At 39.4% G+C, this 23,912-nt stretch overlaps 2 protein-coding genes across 2 annotated transcripts; one reads left to right on the top strand and one right to left on the bottom strand.

Annotated features, from left to right (window-relative positions):
* Nucleotides 1-12,979: 12,979 nt before the first annotated feature.
* Nucleotides 12,980-17,395, bottom strand: LOC112435277 (G2/M phase-specific E3 ubiquitin-protein ligase-like). The gene is made up of 9 exons (XM_076881454.1): nucleotides 17,306-17,395; nucleotides 16,918-17,224; nucleotides 16,760-16,839; nucleotides 16,460-16,512; nucleotides 14,420-14,733; nucleotides 14,010-14,188; nucleotides 13,683-13,855; nucleotides 13,314-13,528; nucleotides 12,980-13,215 (listed from the first exon to the last, which is right to left on the bottom strand). Exons 1-9 carry the CDS (start codon nucleotides 17,393-17,395, stop codon nucleotides 12,980-12,982), a joined length of 1,647 nt encoding a protein of 548 aa, XP_076737569.1.
* A 2,840-nt stretch (nucleotides 17,396-20,235) lies between these two features.
* On the top strand, nucleotides 20,236-22,303 carry LOC143416078 (G2/M phase-specific E3 ubiquitin-protein ligase-like). The gene is made up of 7 exons (XM_076881453.1): nucleotides 20,236-20,249; nucleotides 20,383-20,469; nucleotides 20,550-20,863; nucleotides 21,095-21,273; nucleotides 21,428-21,600; nucleotides 21,755-21,969; nucleotides 22,068-22,303. The coding sequence occupies exons 1-7, from the start codon at nucleotides 20,236-20,238 to the stop codon at nucleotides 22,301-22,303; spliced, it is 1,218 nt and encodes a 405-aa protein (XP_076737568.1).
* Nucleotides 22,304-23,912: the final 1,609 nt, after the last annotated feature.

Raw genomic sequence — 23,912 nt, 5'->3', positions numbered from 1 at the left:
GAGCTGTACGTTTGAATTAGTTTCAAAAATCTCAGTCAGAACATGGTATGAAATGTTTAGGTGGAAGCTAGCAAGCTAACTTCCTGTTAACTTCTAACTCCGTTAAATTTAATAAATCTGTTTTCATGGATGCCTGGATGTTAAACTTAATTGTTACACCCGATAAAGCAGCAACACTGATGATTTAATTAAAGACGAAAGAATTTAGACCGTTTTTAACTCTCAGTGTTCGTTTGACTTTGGGACCTGAAGTGAACGGAGTTTTGGACCCAGATTACTCCACGAAGCTCCTCACCACAGCAGTCATAATGCTCTGACAATCCATCAAGCAGTGCTGCTTACCAAAGTTGTACTAAAACATTTTTAACAGATTTCTGCAGCCAAAATCGGTTCGAGGTCAGGAAGCACAACCAGAATTCATACATAAGGCACAGTCTCGATTTTTGAGAAAATTAAAGGACTTTAAGTGGAAAATACGTTACACAGAAGAAAAGAATATATCGTGATATATATCGTTACCGCACATGCTTCAAATTATATCTCAATATGAATTTTAGGCCATATCGCCCATCGTTGCAGCCCTAGTTTAAGGGGTAAAAGTAGAGTATCAAAATGGAAAGAAAAATGTGATAATTTCTAAGTCATTACTACTCAATTACTTAAGTATTAACCGTTAATATCCAAGTAATACCATAGTAGATGGTGGTTACAGGTGAGTAATATTACACTGACATGTATGTAATTGAATAATAAGGGCCCAAAACTGGCGGTAGAAATGGGGAAATACGGCTGGTGGTAATAGTAGGGTAACCAGTTAGAAATGACCATAATGTGGTCATTTCTAAGTTATTACCACTGATTAAAGCTGGTAGTTTCTGTGTAGAATGCAAAATGCAAAACTGCCTGTTTCTATTTAATAACATGTTAATAACTTTTTAAAACAAAGTTAATAGTAATAGTAATAACTGCCAGGCAACACCTGTGGCAGTTTCTGTGTGACACGCAGGAATTTAATACCATGGTCATGATAGCTGAGTAAAACAAGCATTAGGAAGTCTGTAATGATGAAATGGAAGCATATTATGCAAAAAAACAAAAGAAAACACACATGTGAACTTACTTGCACTGGAGTGTAGAGAACCCTCTGAAAACACATAACGTTGTAAATATATTTCGGGTAAGAAAGTGCAGCACATTTTTAAAATTTCCAGTAGACAAAAATAAGATCCACGGTTCCTCTTACCTACCGCTGTCCTGCAACACCTCCATCATTAACTGACCCCTAAAATTCAAAGATTCAGCTTCTCCTGCAGCATGTAGCACCATTGCATAATGAATATTTTGACGTTTTAATGTTAATGCAAGTGTGATGTAATTAGCAATTTATTGAGCAACAATGTCACAGTTATAGACTGTGCTTTTGGAAAGAGAAAAAACAAACAAACAAACAAAAACAACATACACTGCTCAAAAAAAATAAAGGAAACACAAAAGACGTCCCAGATCTAAATGAATGAAATATTCTCATTAAATATTATTTCATGTTATTAAATATTATTAAAATAATATAAATAAATATATAATAAATATAACATTTTTTGTCAAAACATTCAACTAACAAAAAATGTGGATGTGTGTGTGTGTGTATTGTGTCATTTACATTTAGTTGTGATTTTCATTGCTGTGGTTGAGAGACACCATCTACCGGAACCAAATTCCTTATATGTGTGCGCATATACTTGGCCAATAAACGCAATTCTGATTCTGAAAACTTAAGTGGAAACACACTACAGGCTGATCCAACTTTGATATAATGTCCTTAAAAAAAGTCAAAATAAGGCTCAGTAGTGTGTGTGGCCTTCATGTGACTGTATGACTTCCCTACAATGCCAGGCCCTGGTCCTGAAGAGGTGCTGGATGGTGTCCTGAGGGATCTCCTCCCAGACCTGGACTAAAGGATCTAAAGGATAACAGCCTGTGGTGCAACGTTGCATGTTGGTTGGAGCGGTACATGATGTCCTAGAGGTGCTCAATTGGATTCTGGTCTGGGGAACAGGCGGGCCAGTCCATAGCATCAATGGCTTTGTGTTGCAGGAACTGCTGACACACTCCACCCACTAATGGCAGTCAGGCTACCTTTGGCGAGCATATGGAGGGCTGTGCAACCTCTCAAAATGCCGCCCCACACCATTACTGTCCCACTGCCAAACCGGTCATGCTGGAGGATGTTGTAGGCAGCAATGGTCACCAGACTGTGAAGAGCACAGGGCCCCAGTGGCGAAGTTGCCAATCTTGGTGTTCTCTGGCAAATGCCAAACATCCTGCACGGTGTTTAGCTGTAGCACAACTCCCACCTGTGGATGTCCGGAGTATGTTTCTGACAGTTTGAGCATACACATACACATTTGTGGCCTGCTGGAAGTCATTTTGCAGGGCTCTGGCTGTGCTCCTCTTTTTCCTCCTTGCAGAAAGGCAGAGGTAGCAGTCATGCTGCGGGGTTGTTGCCCTCCTACAGCCTCCTCCACGTCTCCTGATGTTCTTGTCTGTCTCCTTGTAGCGCCTTCATGCTCTGGACACAACGCTGACAGACAAAGCAAGCCACTTTGCCATAGCTTGATGTGCCATCCTGGATGAGCTGCACTAACTGAGCTGTGTGTGGGTTGTAGACTCCGTCTCATGCTACCACTAGAGTGAAATCACCGCCAGGATTCAAAAGTGACCAAGCCAAAAAGCAAAGGTACTGAAAAGTGTGGGGCGATCGTGGCAAAAGAATTGGCAGTTCATCTTGTAATCGGAAGGTTGCTGGTTTGAGCCCTACCTTGGACAGTTTCATCGTTGTGTCCTTTGGCAAGACACTTCACCTACCGCTTACTGGTGTTGGCCAGAGGGGCCGATGGCGCGATATGGCAGCCTCACTTCTGTCAGTCTGTCCCAGGACAGCTGTGGCTACAACTGTAGCTGCCTCCACCAGTGTGAGAGTGAATGAATAGTGGAATTGTACAGCGCTTTGAGGTTCTCGAAAAGCGCTATATAAATGCAATCCATTATTATTATTAAAAGTGGTCTGTGGTCACCACCTGCAGAACCCCTCCTTTATTGGGGATGTCTTGCTAATTGCCTATAATTTCCACCTGTGGTCTATTCCATTTGCACAACACTGTGTGAAATTGATTCAGGGGGCCAATCAAATTTCAGCTGGGATCAGTGCCCCTGTGGCGCCACCCCTGGAACCACTCCTGGCACCATCATACCCGCCACAATGGTCATTTAACTCATCTGGTCAGCACACAGATGCAGTCGTTTCTAACTGTCGTTAAGGCAGGAGAAGGCGCTGCACTATTCTCCTAAATTAGACCATTCAGACAGGATCACACCACACGAGCTGGTAAGGAGAAGCCAGAACTGGAAGCCACGACCTTGTTGAGGGTGTTTTTTGCAAAGTTCTCTCCACAAATTCAAGTTTTCAAACTGCTCCAACGTCTCACTCTGTGTATTCGTGTGTCTCTGAGCTTCGGTGCAGGATCATCATTAAAATGGTGGGAAAATGAGCATGATTGCAACGATGCACAATGGATCAAGTTACAAACATTAAGCGATACTGATCAACGCACCACAACGATTATGTCGCACGACACAGGATGTGATGTCACAACTGGTGCGAGACTTGCTGGCCTGCTCCAATGAGGGTTGTTTTCCGGGGATGGCTTGTTCCTCTTAGTTGCGCGGTCGGGGTTCCCCCAGGTGTCGGGTGGTTCTTGGGGTCCAGGGTCCCGTCTTTGGCTTTCTCTGAAGTGGCCGGCCTCTGCAGTGGTTGGCTGGCCGCTGCACTGGACCGCTAGTACTCCTTCCCCTGGCTGTGGGAGCTCCATCTGTAGCAGCAGGTGGAGACCCATTGTGTACATCTGCTTCACCCTCGACTTTTCCCCACCACCCTTCTTTTCTGTCCCTTTTCTTTCTTCTATTCCTCTCCTTTCTTCTATCTTTCACTGATCTGGCCTTCACTCTGTCCACGCTATAACATCCACACAGGGGGCTAACGGCATTCTGGCCAGACAGGAGCTCTTAGTGGTAAATCCTGTGGTTTATGCATTTATATGACACATTTAGACCAGAAACACTGGATCTTTCTTAGGCGCAAATAATGATTTTAACTCTCTAAAACTGAACGTCAAAGCTCTTCAGAGGTGACAACAACAAACAGATCCCATCCTGATCTGTTCCACTGCACAGGTGGACTCCAGTCCAGACCTGGTCTACAGATCTGGTTCAGAGTAATGTTGCTATCGGGGCTGTGTGACAGTATATGGTGCTCTTCTTCACTGCAGTCATCACATCACATGGTTCTGTAATCAGCACAAACACAACCTGAACATCATCCACTGGATTTAGAAGATTCACAGCAGTCATTTTATTATGAACTATGTGATTTTGTATCTGTTGTCACTGTTTTCAACTCAAAACGTGATCGTTTATTTTCTAGTTTTTTCTTTTTTTTTGTTTGTTTTTTTGCCTCCTATTTGGTTCTTTAGCCGTCAGAATTGTTGTCTGAAGACCAACAAGGAGACCCAATGGATTTACTTTGCCAAATAGATCATCACGGCCTTGGTTTATTGGTCCATTTGATTGACCTTTGTTGTTATTATTTATTTTATTTTCAGTTGTTACAGATGGGACAGACAGAAGCAGGCATGGAGGCTGGATCTCCTCCATGCCTGCTTCATGCCCTGGGGGCGGGGCTATGGCTCTACATCCTCTTGCAGACCATTACATGGGGAAACCTTTTGAATTTGTTAGTTTTGCTTGTTTTCTCTTCTTCTTCTCTTTTTAAGTTTCCTTTCTCTCTGTCCCTCTTCCCTTCTGTTTTTCTTTTCCTTCATCTTTCTTTCTCCCTTTCCTATCCCTCAGTCCCGTCTGTCCCGTCTATTTTCTAGTTTTGACCCTTTCACGCATGAATTATGACAACCTCAATCAGGATTTTGTTCTTAAGTGTTTTTATTCATCTTTAGGCATGAAAAAAGATTTTTGAACTTCATTTAAACGTGTACTTTTCAAACAGTTTTTTTTACATGTCCAGTTAGGTGGACAACAGGTTTTGACAGGGTATGGAGGGACACATCAGTGTCCAGTGTAGTGGTTTATGTGCAAGTATACCATCAACACTGACACAAATACAAGCCTTTGAATAGCTGTAACTGTAGTGACCACTGTGTGTGAAAGGGGTAAGTGATCAGGTTTAACAGATCAGTGATAAATCTGTGCTGTTGGATCAATAATGAAACAGACTGCTGTTAGAAATAACTTTGATTCTGGTGTTTATATCCTGATCAAATAGATGATAAATTGTTTCAGTGCGTAACTCACAGAAAGAAGCAGAACAGTTCACATCAGGCTGAAATCTCTGCAGTGTCTTCTTGGCTTTGTCTCTAAATTTTAAAGTTCTGTAGTATTTTGTAAGAAACTCCTTTAAATTGTCCTTCAAGTTTGTTTCTAGTTAATTCCTCCATATAAAGAAGAAGAAATGACTTGTGTTTATAAAGGATCTTCCTGTTTTTCCACGTTTGTTGGAGAGAAGTTATGCTTATAAGTTTCCATGTGTAACAGTCGCAATAGTGTGGTGTCTCTTTAAGACAACTTCATGTTTCGTGATGTCACAAGCATGCGCCCTGCCCTCTGTTGTATGAACGCTGCTGGCTTCATGTATGATAAGACAGCAGCCGTTCAGTGTTTCAGTCATAAAAACACTTCCGGTCTCTGTGGTGGTTACAGTGACATCATGCAGTTTGTGCTTTGACCTCCAGAGGGCGACAAATCAGCACAGACAGAGAGCTCCATTCAAACTTTGCTGCCATCAGGAATAATTCTTCAAATATAATCATCAGTGTTTGAGCAGTTATGATATCAGGGACAATCTAGACATGTGTGACAATACTGAACATGTCACATGACACACCTCAAACATCATGTGATCCACTCTCAGTCTGCACTTTCAGTCATGACATCATGAATTTATGATCCGTTTAGTCCTGAAATATTCAAATGCTGCAGGGTGAAGAACAACAAAGTGCTGACACATGTTTGTGTTTCAAACAGGAAAACCAGCAGAAATAAATCATCTTTGGACAACATGACAGAGGAGCAGAAGATGATTTGGAACACAGAAGGCTGACAGAGAAAGTTCTGACAAATAAACCTAACCAATTGAGCCACCAACAGTTTTGGGAAGGTTAGTTTTAAAATGTATTCCATTACAGATTACAGAATACATGCCCCAAAATGTCTTCTGTAACGCATTCCATTACGTTATTCGATGAGAGTAATGTATTCTGAATACTTTGGATTACTTAACATATTATCATGCTGTTTACAACTACATGATGTTAGTTAATCTTACACGGATGGATTAAGTGGCAGAAACACACACAGGCACAGGATAGTTGTGATGCAAGTTTATATACCATAATAGGGAATATTTACAAGGAAGGGGGCTATATACAGTGACAGATAAAAATGTGCCAGGAGAGTAACACCGAAGAGATGAGACGAAGCCGAGGTATGCAGATGACGCACCGGAGCTACCTGACAACGAGGAACAAAACAGAGTTTACGGAGTACCGTTGATAGCCGAAAGTTAAACAAAAGTGGACGGGGAGAGTTGGAGAGCTTACTTGAAACACAAACTACAGCTGCAGCAGTGATCACAGCCTGATGGAACGTAGCTCTCCGTCGCGGATCCACAGTAGCCAACACCAAAAACGAGGCAGGCGAGCAGGCAGCGGAACAGGCTAAAACAAAAGAGAAGCAGGCAAAAAGTGGATCCTTAAAACATGCAGCTCCACAGCGTGGAATCAGCAGCTTCAGCTTGCACTAACACGTTACCACTTGTGACAGCAACAATACTCCGACACCAGACGTCCGTGACTCGGCTCCATAAAAGCGCTCACTGATGACGTCCGATGTGCCGCAGGTGTGCCGGAATGCCATCAAGCCCCGCCTCGCCTACCTGTGCCAAAAAGGAAAACAAAACCCAAACAACAACAATACACCTACCCACCACCTCCTAACACATGAATGTACTATTGCTGTGATTTATTACAGACAACGGAACTTATTGTTTTCGGAGGAAAACACGAACACGGTGTACAGTCGAGTCTTAATAGCTTACTTACAGCTGGGCTCGTCAGGCACTCTTCTTGGCTGCAGTGGTTATTATTATATTTACATGCTTCCAGCTCCCGTTTTTGCTCAATGACAACTCGTACTTTTCCTTTTTCTCCCGCCCTCGCTCACAGACACATAACGGGTATGACAGCCAATTCTCCCTGCAGCACGAACTACACTGCCCATCAGGCTACATTCTTTAGAGCTATACCTGTAGCATTCTGCCTGTTAGCTTAGCACAACAACAACAACAGCAACAACAAAAAGGCGAGCCAACTGTTCACAGCGCCTTCTGGTGGAGTTTTTTTGGCATAACAGATGTAAACCTAAGGTGGCTGGGAAGTGCAAAGCGCAACAAATTAAAAATCCACAACAAATTAAAAATCCACAACAAATTAAAATTAAAAAACCGCAACAAATTAAAAATCCACAACAAATTAAAAAACCGCAACAAATTAAAAAACCACAACAAATTAAAAAACCACAACAAATTAAAAATCCACAACAAATTAAAAAACCGCAACAAATCAAAAATCCACAACAAATTAAAAAACCACAACAAATTAAAAATCCACAACAAATTAAAGAACCACAACAAATTAAAAAACCACAACAAATTAAAAATCCGCAACAAATTAAAAATCCACAACAAATTAAAAATCGACAACAAATTAAAAAACCGCAACAAATTAAAAAACCGCAACAAATTAAAAAACCACAACAAATTAAAAATCCACAACAAATTAAAAATCCGCAACAAATTAAAAATCCACAACAAATCATAAAACCGCAACAAATTAAAAAACCGCAACAAATTAAAAAACCACAACAAATTAAAAATCCACAACAAATTAAAAAACCGCAACAAATTAAAAATCCACAACAAATTAAAAATCCTTGACGGAAAGGGATTGTCTGAAATACCGGAAGTGGCACAACGATTAGGCTTACTCCATATTTGTAGCTCAGAAAAGTGATTCGGGATGTCAACAAACGTTGAGAAACTCACGCCTCACAGCGCTTCCTTATCACCCTGACGGTGCTTGCTGCACTACACAGAGAACCGGAAAATGTTTTGCCCGTTTTGTGGCGTTAGCTTCAGCCTCTTCACCCCTTTTTGTGCTTCCTGTGGACGGTCTCTGGAGCTTTTGCGGGACACATACCAGGCTGAAGGATCAGACACCCTACAGTACTGCATTAAATATTTCAATGAAGGTCACTCATATAGTGTTATCGTGGACATGATGTTAAGTTTGCATGGTGTAAAGATAAGTTTAAGGAGTCTTAAAAGTAAACTTAATAATGCTGGACTTTACCAAAGAAAATATTTTCACTCCAGAACAACGATCATTAACGCAATCAGAGCGGAGCTTCAAGGACCTGGGCGATTGTTTGGGTATCGAACAATGTGGCAGGTACTTAAACAAAAGCATCATCTTAAAGTGAAGAGGGATGATGTGATGAAAATACTCCGGGAGCTTAATCCTCATGGATGCCAGATGAGAACACGCAGAAGACTCATTAGGAGAACCTATCATTCGCTGGGACCCAACTACATGTGGCATGCTGATGGTTATGACAAGCTCAAACCATTCGGTTTGGCCATTTCAGGGTGCATTGATGGATTTTCACGCAAGGTTTTGTGGCTAGAATGTGGACGAACCAATAATAATCCGGTGGTTATAGCTTACTATTACTTGTCATGTGTTGGGAGCCTTGGTGTTGTACCGATGAGACTGAGAACTGACTGTGGGACAGAAAACGGCATTATGGCTGCAGTTCAGTGCGCACTACGTCACCATCATGATGACCACTTCAGCGGAGAGTTCAGTCACATGTTTGGTTCATCAACGAATAACCAGCGAATTGAGTCCTGGTGGTCCATATATCGAAAAGGAAGGTAAATATAACATTTAATTTTGCCTGATATTTAAAGGCGTAACAAATTTGAATGTCGTGCAAAAGTTGATTTATTGTCAGTCTGCCCCAGGGCAGCTGTGGCTACAACTGTAGCTGCCTCCACCAGTGTGTGAATGTGTGAGTGAATGAACAGTGGAATTGTAAAGCGCATTGAGGGCCTCGAAAAGCGCTATATAAATGCAATCCATTATTATTATTACTGTTATTATTATTATTATTATTATTTCAGTAATTCAACTTAAAAAGTAAAACCGATATTAAATACTCATTGTATGCCAAACTATACATTTTTAGCCCATTTAGTAATTATGATGATTATGCTTTGGAACTTAAGAAAAACCCAACTTCAAAACCATAATATTGTGAAAAGGTTAAATATTTTAGACTTAAAGTGCCACTCTACTATGAGCTAATTAATTCAAATCATCTGCAAAGGGTTCCTGAGCCTCTAAATGGTCTTTCTAATTCAGGAGGACTCACAGGATGGACATGACTGCTGTCCTGACAGCTGTGGGGAAAAAAAACATAATTGACACCCTCCATAAAGAACACCTTAAAAGAATTTGAATGTTCACAGAGACTATCAAAGCACATTAATAGAAAGTTTTGTCTAATGTAAGTGTGGATGAAAGGGGTGTAACATAGTGTAGTGGCTAAGACCTCAAGGCTGCTACTGAAGCATCCTGGTCTTCCATAACACCTCAACAGATCCACAGACTGATAGCATCCATACCACGCTGCATGGAGGCAGTAATTTATGCAAAAAGGACCCAAATAGAACATACAAATTGTTAGAGACATTGAATTTGGGTTTTTCATAAGTTCTACGTCTTAATCATTAACATTGTAAGAAATACTTGAAATACCTCACTTTGTATGCAATGACTCAGTATCGCTAATTTCACATTTAATTAGAATTCCTAAAATAAATTAACTTTTGCACATTACTGAAATGTTTTAGAGTTTTGCCTGTATGCAATCCCTTTCGATAGAAAACATTTAAACTGACTGGAGTCTATATATGATTCAGTTAAAATGAACTGTAAAGTGCCATGCGATGACGTGTTGTGAAACGATGCCATGTAAACAAACTAAACTATTTCTAAACAATTTTTTTAAACAATTTCTTTAGGGCTCAGTTTTGGTTGGAGCTGTTTGCGGATCTTCGAGATGCTGGACACTTCAATGGAAGTCACGAGCATCAGTGCCTTTTGAGATTTTGCTTCACTGTCATTGTTCAGAAGGATCTTGATGAATGTGTGAAGCTGTGGAACACTCATCGGATTCGTCCCTCAAGAACAGCTTCATGTCCAGGAGGTGTGCCAAATGAACTGTACTACCTACCCCACAGGTAACGGATAATAATGATCAAATAATTACTTTATGTGTAAACCTATATTAATGCAATTGTCTTCCATTGATCACAGATACAGCTCCAGAGACTGTGGATTCCTGATTCAACAATCTGAACTGGACGCTTTTCCTGAGTCTAGGCTGTCAGTAGTTGTATGTGGGGACTCAAACATACAGGAGTATCTGAATTTTGTAATGGAGCAAAATCATTTTCAAAAGCCCGTCTGCTGGGAGTCTGCCACTGAACTTTACAGTGGGGCAAAAAAGTATTTAGTCAGCCACCGATTGTGCAAGTTCCCCCACTTAAAATGATGACAGAGGTCAGTAATTTGCACCAGAGGTACACTTCAACTGTGAGAGACAGAATGTGAAAAAAAAATCCATGAATCCACATGGTAGGATTTGTAAAGAATTTATTCATAAATTAGGGTGGAAAATAAGTATTTGGTCACCTCAAACAAGGAAAATCTCTGGCTCTCACAGACCTGTAACGTCTTCTGTAAGAAGCTTTTCTGTCCCCTACTCGTTACCTGTATGAATGGCACCTGTTTGAACTCATCATCTGTATAAAGACACCTGTCCACAGCCTCAAACAGTCAGACTCCAAACTCCGCCATGGCCAAGACCAAAGAGCTTTCGAAGGACACCAGGAAAAGTATTGTAGACCTGCGCCAGACTGGGAAGAGTGAATCTACAATAGGCAAGCAGCTTGGTGTGAAAAAATCAACTGTGGGAGCAATCATCAGAAAATGGAAGACATACAAGACCACTGATAATCTCCCTCGATCTGGGGGTCCACGCAAGATCTCATCCCGTGGGGTCAAAATGATCATGAGAACGGTGAGCAAAGATCCCAGAACCACACGGGGGGACCTGGTGAATGACCTGCAGAGAGCTGGGACCAAAGTAACAAAGGTCACCATCAGTAACACACTACAACGGCAGGGAATCAAATCCCGCAGTGCCAGACGTGTTCCGCTGCTGAAGCCAGTGCATGTCCAGGCCCGTCTGAAGTTTGCCAGAGAGCACATGGATGATACAGCAGAGGATTGGGAGAATGTCATGTGGTCAGATGAAACCAAAGTAGAACTTTTTGGTATAAACTCAACTCGTCGTGTTTGGAGGAAGAAGAATACTGAGTTGCATCCCAAGAACACCATACCTACTGTGAAGCATGGGGGTGGAAACATCATGCTATGGGGCTGTTTTTCTGCCAAGGGGACAGGACGACTGATCCGTGTTAAGGACAGAATGAATGGGGCCATGTATCGTGAGATTTTGAGCCAAAACCTCCTTCCATCAGTGAGAACTTTGAAGATGAAACGAGGCTGGGTCTTCCAACATGACAATGATCCAAAACACACCGCCCGGGCAACAAAGGAGTGGCTCCGTAATAAGCATTTGAAAGTCCTGGAGTGGCCTAGCCAGTCTCCAGACCTCAACCCCATAGAAAATCTGTGGCGCGAGTTGAAAGTCCGTGTTGCTCGGCGACAGCCCCTAAAAACATCACTGCTCTCGAGAAGATCTGCATGGAGGAATGGGCCAAAATACCAGCTATTGTGTGTGCAAACCTGGTAAAGACCTATAGTAAACGTTTGACCTCTGTTATTGCCAACAAAGGTTATGTTACAAAGTATTGAGTTGTATTTTTGTTATTGACCAAATACTTATTTTCCACCCTGATTTACGAATAAATTCTTTACAAATCCTACCATGTGGATTCATGGATTTTTTTTTCACATTCTGTCTCTCACAGTTGAAGTGTACCTCTGGTGCAAATTACTGACCTCTGTCATCATTTTAGGTGGGGGAACTTGCACAATCGGTGGCTGACTAAATACTTTTTTGCCCCACTGTACATGAAGTTAATAGAAATTGCAAATTTCTAAAAAAAAAACAAAAACCTGGCTTTTTGTTGTTTTCACCAAAACCTATAGCATATGCTGCTTTTTTGAATTAGGCTACATGAGTTGGCTGAAGACGCCAAAAGTTTAAGTTTGTGTTTGTAAAAGCATATTCTTACTGAAAGTCTTGACAATTCTGGTCCTTGTTTAGCTGATGGAAGTTGAGATACAGTCCTGAACATTTATATAAATAATAAATCAAATCAAAATCACATCTTGCACTGTATTGTGTGTTTATTACAACTTTTAAGAGTAGAACACAGTACACCTTTAAATGCCTTTACTTTTAGTAGCACTGTCAAAACTTTGAACAAATCAAGTCTAGCGATTGCATTTTAAATCTCCTTTGAACAGATGTACCTACATTTTAGAATTAAAAAAAACATGCTCAAATACATAACAGATTTCTGGATAAGTCCCGTAGCAAAAAACCTACAGAATTTACAATGTAATGCCAAGAAGAAGCAGCTGTAAGTAACTGGGTTATCTAATAAAACTACAATAAACCTGGTAAACTATAATGGATTTGTGCTGTACCGCCAGTATGTCCCACCTTCTCCTATTCATAACATATTTAAAAAAAATTTGACTTAAAAACTTGAGGAATAAATCAACAGCAGGTTTGAACTACAAGGCCAGACATTCTAGAAACATCCAAATCCTGGGGAGTTTTCAATTCCAAAATCCATGTTGGATTTAAACAAGGAATATGAAGTTATCATTGGTAGTTTCAATAAGTTTAAGCATGTATTTGCCATCGGGAATAAAGAGTCATCCAGGAACTGTAGGCTTGGTAGTGGATCTAATCCAGAAGGTGGCAGTGATGTTAGCCCAGTTGCAAACATCAGAACATCGCCCAACGACACAGCAGTTTGTGATTCTGCAAAAAATAAAAAACAAAATTAAAAAATTATATATGTATATGTGAATTCAACACATTGTCTTGTAATGAGTACTAAAAGAAATACTGGTATAAACCTTCACAGTCCAGCAGATAGTCTGACCAGTAGCCCACAGTTTGACTTTCCAGACGTCTCCTGTTACTTCCAGATGGGCTGAAGTCAGGTTTGAAAAGTCTCTCAAGTTCAAGGGCTGTGAGTTTCTTTTCCATGTGACACAGGACCGGGGAAAGCAAAGTAGGGTGTTGCTGGAGCGCACTCAGGAAATTAAGTGCTGAAAGACCCTCTTTAAATCTAAAGAATGAGGAGAACTTTGTGTCATTTACCAGTTCATAGTACATGCACAAACTATGGACAAACTGTGAACTTTGGAAACCTTGGAGAATGTAAAATATTTCAGTCGGGAATTATGAACAACACTGCTATAACAATAATTCACCTGTCTCACCTGTCAATTACAGATGAGTTTCGAGCAATTATATACCACCGGAGATAGTCAGACACAATGTCTTTCTTTTCCTCAACTGTGGAAACATGCCTTAGACAACCAGCCACCTGTAGCATAGTACTGTGTTTTATGACACAGTCACGCAGGACATCCACTGAACCAGCACTGTCGATCTGAAAAACCCATAAAAATGGACATACACAATGTAAGCTTACGTGTCTGATTTTCATTCCTGTTTTTTCCCTACACAAAGAAAGAATTTTTTAATGTCATACAGATGAAGAAGCTGTAGTTCTATCCTGCATTCAAATCCTGCGCTGTCCTCACCTCTTGTAAAGCTTTCCCTATGTCGTCATCTGTGACTGAGGCAACTGTTGCTTTTACTGAAGTCTGGCCTGCAAGATAATGTACCAGCTCTTCTGACAGGAAATGGGGCCCTGGACCACCATGCACAACTGACACGGCTATCATCTTTCCTGCTAGGTAGTATTCATCCTCCCTTACAGCTGTGAATGAATACAGTAAATGATAAACTCTCTCACACACACACCTCTCTCTACCGATCGATCAGATCCGATCGATGTCAGATAGATCGATCAGATAGACAGACTAATGCTGTTTTGAAATAATCCAAGAAATTATTATGAGTTGCTTCTGATAATAATTAAAAACAAATTGATTTACAAGTCCAAAAAAGTCTTTAAATTAAGTTTATCAAACATCTGATCATTGCATACCCTTTGCATTGTAGACGAGGAATCGACGTCCTTCGGGTCCATCAAAAATGGGACGATCTTTCATGTGTTTCATTAGCAGACTCAAAAACTCTCGTTTTGGGCCACCTGCATCAAGTCCTTCTTCTAGAATGCCAGCATCATCAGTAAATTTAACCAGCATGTCATTGGTTTCAGAGTATGACAACCGCCTGAAACCCCTGACTGCTCCATCCCAGACATTTGCTCTTGAGATGTTGAATCTGCTGACACTTCCATGATGAATAGCACTGGATAAGTTTGCAATGATGTCAGGTAGATTAATGTTAACGTCTTCCCTGTAATCACAAAAATGAAAGACCGAATGCAAGACTATACAATTTAGCATTGTTATTTGAAGTAGTATTTGATATTTTACAGTGCTCTGTCATCAATCGGTGAAGCAACTTCAACCAGCTCTTCATCCTCGTCCTCAATGCAGGGGGCACACAGGTCTGCATATTTACTGTTGAGAAATTATAATTCCAACATTAGAATAACTTCTATTCACCCGTTAATTATCTTTACCCATTTCACAAACCCAAACGTGTACTGTAGTTACAGATTTAAAATTACATATAAGACACAATTTTATTTACCTATAGGGACTCATGACTGGATTCGTTTTGTTTTGGTGATCAAGATCCTCTGTATCAGATATTACAATCTGGAAAAAAAAGAACAAAAATTGCATACTGTATATAAACATACATAGCTTTGTACTATTTCAGCAATAGCAAAAAACGTCATGCTGACATAAATTGCCCAAATACCTGACATGGCTGTATGATAGATGAAGGTCCTGGAGCATGTCTGAAACAGAATAAGAGTATTGGAATTAAAATGTCCAGATAAGAAGCTCATACAGTTCAATATTATTTATGATACCAACATTATAAAAAGGCTATGAAACCAATAAATATTTATATTAGGGCGGGGCAATAAAATAACATTATGCATTGCAGTATACTTTTCTCTCAAAGGAAATATGAGACTATTGCAATAGAGCTATCCATCCATCCATTTTATATGCTGCTTATTCCTCTAATCACTCTTTTTTTTCATTGACATAAGAATAGTCGATCCTTATCAAGTAGCGCAGCAACCAATCACTCTGGGAACAGCATCATGTCCAGTTAGGGTGACTTGTTACCTGCAGCACAGTGAAGTAGCAGCGCCACCCGTGGAGATGTTTGGGCACCATTTACATCTAAACCAACCATTAAAATAAATATACAAGGAGAGATTACAAGAATTTGCTTTTATTTCTTAGCTTATTCATTTGATATTGACAAAGACTTTGTCAATTTTATGTCTGTTCTCCTGTAAAACTTACTGTAAACTAAGATTTATGTTTAGAATCATTCTTTTTTGTTTTTAAATGTAATTGACCAAGCAATTGAGTGATCTGGTGTTTGTTGTCTTTTGAAACTGGAAATCTTTATCCCTGACTTTTGATTTAGTTTTTAACATGTACCTTTTTTTAGTTATCTGAAACGGATGTAATATGTTAATACATCCGTCTGTCTGAACTTATGACAGGAAATAAATATTTAAATCAAAACAAGCTTCTGAGGATTTCACATCTTACTTATGTGAAATTTTAAGTTCACCTTGTAATCGGAAGGTTGCCGGTTCGAGCCCCGGATCGGACAGTCTTGGTCGTTGTGCCCTTGGGCAAGACACTTCACCCATTGCCTACTGGTGGCGCCAGTGTTCGGCAGCCTCGCCTCTGTCAGTGCGCCCCACGGTGGCTGTGGCTACAATGTAGCTGCCATCACCAGTGTGTGAATGTGTGTGTGAATGGGTGGATGACTGGATGTGTAAAGCGCTTTGGGGTCCTTAGGAACTAATAAAGCGCTTTACAAATACAGGCCATTTACCATTTACCATGAGCAACGGCACATTTAATATGTACAAATCTAGCGGTTTATATCGTGATCAATATTCCCTGAAATAAAACAAAGACATATATTGTATTGCCCAACTCTAATATATAGCAGAACAAGCTCTTAAATAACTTACTCCTTCTCTGCATGTTTACCATTAGGGGTACTCTGGTCTTGTGGTTTGAAAACCTAAGATGAAAAACATGCACTTTTCAAAGCTTTCACCAACTTCGTATCGCATTTAGATAGTTCATCAATACTTAAAAAAATTTTTTTTAAAGAACATATAATCACACAATGAAAATAATAGACCCATGGATGTTACAGAATTATGATCATTATAGAGAAAAAAAAATAGAGCACTCAGAGGACATGCACCTCTGCCAGGGCCACTCACAGGCCTCTGGCATGGTGGAGAGGGAAAAAAAGTACACACCAATGTGTCTGCCTGGTTGAACTCAGCTGTGCTTCTTGATGTAATCACAATCTCAGGGTCCGAGTCTGAGGTACCATCCTCTGCAATCAGAGCTGAGAAAGTAGACACATTATTAGTTGTTGTATATGTAAACACATCAAAATATAAAATTAACAAACCTTGTTTGAAGTCGCTCTCTGGGCAAATGAATAGAGAAATCCTGTTGTAGTTCTTTCCTATTTCCTCTTTGTAGTCTGCCAATCGGAATGGCCTTTCTGTCCCAGGCACATTTATCACCTCTGTGCAGTCAGGATACAAAAGGACATATGGTCCTTCCACCAAGTCCTTGTTGAATGTTCTCATTTTTTCTACAGCCTGCTTCAGGAGGTCAGGGGCTGTAATTTCGGGGGTAATAAATAAGGGCAGTGTTTTCCCTCTTAGCGGTTTTAAGTCGGTTTGTTGTGACACCATAAATCCGATATTGATCTACAAACAAATAATAAAAGCCAGATCACTTTAATAATAATTGCCAAATCCTCGTTTATAAAGTTACCTGTGATGGCTTACCTTGACAGGTTTACGCTGTTGCTTGAGTTTTAATTTTGCTCCACAGCTGAAGGCCTGACGCTCTTTGGATTTTGATTTTTTGTACTCCATGAACTGCTTGTATGACGGACATGTTTGTTCTGGATTAATGAAAAACGTTTGACATCAAAACGGGGTTAGCACTCTCCATTACTAAACGTAGACGAGAATACAGTATAAGGAAACAGAAACCGGAGCCAAAATGGTAAATAAACGTGCTATTTAACTGAAATAACATAGACTGTCTGAAGAGAACAAAAAGTGAGTAATATATCAAAATTACTTTGTTCAGAATTTTCTGTTTGTTTTGATGTCCCCGGGGAGTTTGATCCTTCAGCCTGGTCTGTGTCCCGCAAAAGCTCCAGAGACCGTCCACAGGAAGCACAAAAAGGGGTGAAGAGGCTGAAGCTAACGCCACAAAACGGGCAAAACATTTTCCGGTTCTCTGTGTAGTGCAGCAAGCACCGTCAGGGTGATAAGGAAGCGCTGTGAGGCGTGAGTTTCTCAACGTTTGTTGACATCCCGAATCACTTTTCTGAGCTACAAATATGGAGTAAGCCTAATCGTTGTGCCACTTCCGGTATTTCAGACAATCCCTTTCCGTCAAGGATTTTTAATTTGTTGTGGTTTTTTAATTTGTTGTGGATTTTTAATTTGTTGCGGTTTTTTAATTTGTTGTGGATTTTTAATTTGTTGCGGTTTTTTAATTTGTTGTGGATTTTTAATTTGTTGCGGTTTTTTATTTTGTTGCGGTTTTTTAATTTGTTGCGGTTTTTTAATTTGTTGTGGTTTTTTAATTTGTTGTGGATTTTTAATTTGTTGCGGATTTTTAATTTGTTGCGGTTTTTTAATTTGTTGTGGATTTTTAATTTGTTGTGGATTTTTAATTTGTTGCGGTTTTTTAATTTGTTGTGGATTTTTAATTTGTTGCAGATTTTTAATTTGTTGCCGTAATACGGTGGCTGGGAAGTGCAAAGCGCAACAAATTAAAAAACGGCAACAAATTAAAAAACGGCAACAAATTAAAAATCCACAACAAATTAAAAATCCAAAACAAATTAAAAAACGGCAACAAATTAAAAATCTGCAACAAATTAAAAAACCGCAACAAATTAAAAATCCACAACAAATTAAAAAACGGCAACAAATTAAAAATCCACAACAAATTAAAAATCCACAACAAATTAAAAGACACATTGGTGTGTACTTTTTTTCCCTCTCCACCATGCCAGAGGCCTGTGAGTGGCCCTGGCAGAGGTGCATGTCCTCTGAGTGCTCTATTTTTTTTTCTCTATAATGATCATAATTCTGTAACATCCATGGGTCTATTATTTTCATTGTGTGATTATATGTTCTTTAAAAAAAATTTTTTTAAGTATTGATGAACTATCTAAATGCGATACGAAGTTGGTGAAAGCTTTGAAAAGTGCATGTTTTTCATCTTAGGTTTTCAAACCACAAGACCAGAGTACCCCTAATGGTAAACATGCAGAGAAGGAGTAAGTTATTTAAGAGCTTGTTCTGCTATATATTAGAGTTGGGCAATACAATATATGTCTTTGTTTTATTTCAGGGAATATTGATCACGATATAAACCGCTAGATTTGTACATATTAAATGTGCCGTTGCTCATGGTAAATGGTAAATGGCCTGTATTTGTAAAGCGCTTTATTAGTTCCTAAGGACCCCAAAGCGCTTTACACATCCAGTCATCCACCCATTCACACACACATTCACACACTGGTGATGGCAGCTACATTGTAGCCACAGCCACCGTGGGGCGCACTGACAGAGGCGAGGCTGCCGAACACTGGCGCCACCAGTAGGCAATGGGTGAAGTGTCTTGCCCAAGGGCACAACGACCAAGACTGTCCGATCCGGGGCTCGAACCGGCAACCTTCCGATTACAAGGTGAACTTAAAATTTCACATAAGTAAGATGTGAAATCCTCAGAAGCTTGTTTTGATTTAAATATTTATTTCCTGTCATAAGTTCAGACAGACGGATGTATTAACATATTACATCCGTTTCAGATAACTAAAAAAAGGTACATGTTAAAAACTAAATCAAAAGTCAGGGATAAAGATTTCCAGTTTCAAAAGACAACAAACACCAGATCACTCAATTGCTTGGTCAATTACATTTAAAAACAAAAAAGAATGATTCTAAACATAAATCTTAGTTTACAGTAAGTTTTACAGGAGAACAGACATAAAATTGACAAAGTCTTTGTCAATATCAAATGAATAAGCTAAGAAATAAAAGCAAATTCTTGTAATCTCTCCTTGTATATTTATTTTAATGGTTGGTTTAGATGTAAATGGTGCCCAAACATCTCCACGGGTGGCGCTGCTACTTCACTGTGCTGCAGGTAACAAGTCACCCTAACTGGACATGATGCTGTTCCCAGAGTGATTGGTTGCTGCGCTACTTGATAAGGATTGACTATTCTTATGTCAATGAAAAAAAAGAGTGATTAGAGGAATAAGCAGCATATAAAATGGATGGATGGATAGCTCTATTGCAATAGTCTCATATTTCCTTTGAGAGAAAAGTATACTGCAATGCATAATGTTATTTTATTGCCCCGCCCTAATATAAATATTTATTGGTTTCATAGCCTTTTTATAATGTTGGTATCATAAATAATATTGAACTGTATGAGCTTCTTATCTGGACATTTTAATTCCAATACTCTTATTCTGTTTCAGACATGCTCCAGGACCTTCATCTATCATACAGCCATGTCAGGTATTTGGGCAATTTATGTCAGCATGACGTTTTTTGCTATTGCTGAAATAGTACAAAGCTATGTATGTTTATATACAGTATGCAATTTTTGTTCTGTTTTTTTCCAGATTGTAATATCTGATACAGAGGATCTTGATCACCAAAACAAAACGAATCCAGTCATGAGTCCCTATAGGTAAATAAAATTGTGTCTTATATGTAATTTTAAATCTGTAACTACAGTACACGTTTGGGTTTGTGAAATGGGTAAAGATAATTAACGGGTGAATAGAAGTTATTCTAATGTTGGAATTATAATTTCTCAACAGTAAATATGCAGACCTGTGTGCCCCCTGCATTGAGGACGAGGATGAAGAGCTGGTTGAAGTTGCTTCACCGATTGATGACAGAGCACTGTAAAATATCAAATACTACTTCAAATAACAATGCTAAATTGTATAGTCTTGCATTCGGTCTTTCATTTTTGTGATTACAGGGAAGACGTTAACATTAATCTACCTGACATCATTGCAAACTTATCCAGTGCTATTCATCATGGAAGTGTCAGCAGATTCAACATCTCAAGAGCAAATGTCTGGGATGGAGCAGTCAGGGGTTTCAGGCGGTTGTCATACTCTGAAACCAATGACATGCTGGTTAAATTTACTGATGATGCTGGCATTCTAGAAGAAGGACTTGATGCAGGTGGCCCAAAACGAGAGTTTTTGAGTCTGCTAATGAAACACATGAAAGATCGTCCCATTTTTGATGGACCCGAAGGACGTCGATTCCTCGTCTACAATGCAAAGGGTATGCAATGATCAGATGTTTGATAAACTTAATTTAAAGACTTTTTTGGACTTGTAAATCAATTTGTTTTTAATTATTATCAGAAGCAACTCATAATAATTTCTTGGATTATTTCAAAACAGCATTAGTCTGTCTATCTGATCGATCTATCTGACATCGATCGGATCTGATCGATCGGTAGAGAGAGGTGTGTGTGTGAGAGAGTTTATCATTTACTGTATTCATTCACAGCTGTAAGGGAGGATGAATACTACCTAGCAGGAAAGATGATAGCCGTGTCAGTTGTGCATGGTGGTCCAGGGCCCCATTTCCTGTCAGAAGAGCTGGTACATTATCTTGCAGGCCAGACTTCAGTAAAAGCAACAGTTGCCTCAGTCACAGATGACGACATAGGGAAAGCTTTACAAGAGGTGAGGACAGCGCAGGATTTGAATGCAGGATAGAACTACAGCTTCTTCATCTGTATGACATTAAAAAATTCTTTCTTTGTGTAGGGAAAAAACAGGAATGAAAATCAGACACGTAAGCTTACATTGTGTATGTCCATTTTTATGGGTTTTTCAGATCGACAGTGCTGGTTCAGTGGATGTCCTGCGTGACTGTGTCATAAAACACAGTACTATGCTACAGGTGGCTGGTTGTCTAAGGCATGTTTCCACAGTTGAGGAAAAGAAAGACATTGTGTCTGACTATCTCCGGTGGTATATAATTGCTCGAAACTCATCTGTAATTGACAGGTGAGACAGGTGAATTATTGTTATAGCAGTGTTGTTCATAATTCCCGACTGAAATATTTTACATTCTCCAAGGTTTCCAAAGTTCACAGTTTGTCCATAGTTTGTGCATGTACTATGAACTGGTAAATGACACAAAGTTCTCCTCATTCTTTAGATTTAAAGAGGGTCTTTCAGCACTTAATTTCCTGAGTGCGCTCCAGCAACACCCTACTTTGCTTTCCCCGGTCCTGTGTCACATGGAAAAGAAACTCACAGCCCTTGAACTTGAGAGACTTTTCAAACCTGACTTCAGCCCATCTGGAAGTAACAGGAGACGTCTGGAAAGTCAAACTGTGGGCTACTGGTCAGACTATCTGCTGGACTGTGAAGGTTTATACCAGTATTTCTTTTAGTACTCATTACAAGACAATGTGTTGAATTCACATATACATATATAATTTTTTAATTTTGTTTTTTATTTTTTGCAGAATCACAAACTGCTGTGTCGTTGGGCGATGTTCTGATGTTTGCAACTGGGCTAACATCACTGCCACCTTCTGGATTAGATCCACTACCAAGCCTACAGTTCCTGGATGACTCTTTATTCCCGATGGCAAATACATGCTTAAACTTATTGAAACTACCAATGATAACTTCATATTCCTTGTTTAAATCCAACATGGATTTTGGAATTGAAAACTCCCCAGGATTTGGATGTTTCTAGAATGTCTGGCCTTGTAGTTCAAACCTGCTGTTGATTTATTCCTCAAGTTTTTAAGTCAAATTTTTTTTAAATATGTTATGAATAGGAGAAGGTGGGACATACTGGCGGTACAGCACAAATCCATTATAGTTTACCAGGTTTATTGTAGTTTTATTAGATAACCCAGTTACTTACAGCTGCTTCTTCTTGGCATTACATTGTAAATTCTGTAGGTTTTTTGCTACGGGACTTATCCAGAAATCTGTTATGTATTTGAGCATGTTTTTTTTTAATTCTAAAATGTAGGTACATCTGTTCAAAGGAGATTTAAAATGCAATCGCTAGACTTGATTTGTTCAAAGTTTTGACAGTGCTACTAAAAGTAAAGGCATTTAAAGGTGTACTGTGTTCTACTCTTAAAAGTTGTAATAAACACACAATACAGTGCAAGATGTGATTTTGATTTGATTTATTATTTATATAAATGTTCAGGACTGTATCTCAACTTCCATCAGCTAAACAAGGACCAGAATTGTCAAGACTTTCAGTAAGAATATGCTTTTACAAACACAAACTTAAACTTTTGGCGTCTTCAGCCAACTCATGTAGCCTAATTCAAAAAAGCAGCATATGCTATAGGTTTTGGTGAAAACAACAAAAAGCCAGGTTTTTGTTTTTTTTTTAGAAATTTGCAATTTCTATTAACTTCATGTACAGTGGGGCAAAAAAGTATTTAGTCAGCCACCGATTGTGCAAGTTCCCTAATTTATGAATAAATTCTTTACAAATCCTACCATGTGGATTCATGGATTTTTTTTTCACATTCTGTCTCTCACAGTTGAAGTGTACCTCTGGTGCAAATTACTGACCTCTGTCATCATTTTAAGTGGGGGAACTTGCACAATCGGTGGCTGACTAAATACTTTTTTGCCCCACTGTAAAGTTCAGTGGCAGACTCCCAGCAGACGGGCTTTTGAAAATGATTTTGCTCCATTACAAAATTCAGATACTCCTGTATGTTTGAGTCCCCACATACAACTACTGACAGCCTAGACTCAGGAAAAGCGTCCAGTTCAGATTGTTGAATCAGGAATCCACAGTCTCTGGAGCTGTATCAGTGATCAATGGAAGACAATTGCATTAATATAGGTTTACACATAAAGTAATTATTTGATCATTATTATCCGTTACCTGTGGGGTAGGTAGTACAGTTCATTTGGCACACCTCCTGGACATGAAGCTGTTCTTGAGGGACGAATCCGATGAGTGTTCCACAGCTTCACACATTCATCAAGATCCTTCTGAACAATGACAGTGAAGCAAAATCTCAAAAGGCACTGATGCTCGTGACTTCCATTGAAGTGTCCAGCATCTCGAAGATCCGCAAACAGCTCCAACCAAAACTGAGCCCTAAAGAAATTGTTTAAAAAAATTGTTTAGAAATAGTTTAGTTTGTTTACATGGCATCGTTTCACAACACGTCATCGCATGGCACTTTACAGTTCATTTTAACTGAATCATATATAGACTCCAGTCAGTTTAAATGTTTTCTATCGAAAGGGATTGCATACAGGCAAAACTCTAAAACATTTCAGTAATGTGCAAAAGTTAATTTATTTTAGGAATTCTA

The sequence above is a fragment of the Maylandia zebra genome, unplaced genomic scaffold (genome assembly GCF_041146795.1).
Source record: "Maylandia zebra isolate NMK-2024a unplaced genomic scaffold, Mzebra_GT3a scaffold11, whole genome shotgun sequence".
NCBI lineage: Eukaryota > Metazoa > Chordata > Actinopteri > Cichliformes > Cichlidae > Maylandia > Maylandia zebra.
Note: the sequence above shows the minus strand (reverse complement) of the source record. Positions and strands in the feature narration are given on the sequence as shown.

Coding starts and splice junctions, on each gene's coding strand:
- LOC112435277 (XM_076881454.1), bottom strand. CDS start 17,395: ATGGAGTACAAAAAATCAAAATCCAAAGAGCGTCAGGCCTTCAGCTGT. Junction 14,734..16,459: donor GGTAAACATGCAGAGAAGGA/GTAAGTTATTTA, acceptor TTGTGATTACAG/GGAAGACGTTAACATTAATC. Junction 14,189..14,419: donor CCTCGTCTACAATGCAAAGG/GTATGCAATGAT, acceptor ATTCATTCACAG/CTGTAAGGGAGGATGAATAC.
- LOC143416078 (XM_076881453.1), top strand. Junction 20,470..20,549: donor CCGATTGATGACAGAGCACT/GTAAAATATCAA, acceptor TTGTGATTACAG/GGAAGACGTTAACATTAATC. Junction 20,864..21,094: donor CCTCGTCTACAATGCAAAGG/GTATGCAATGAT, acceptor ATTCATTCACAG/CTGTAAGGGAGGATGAATAC.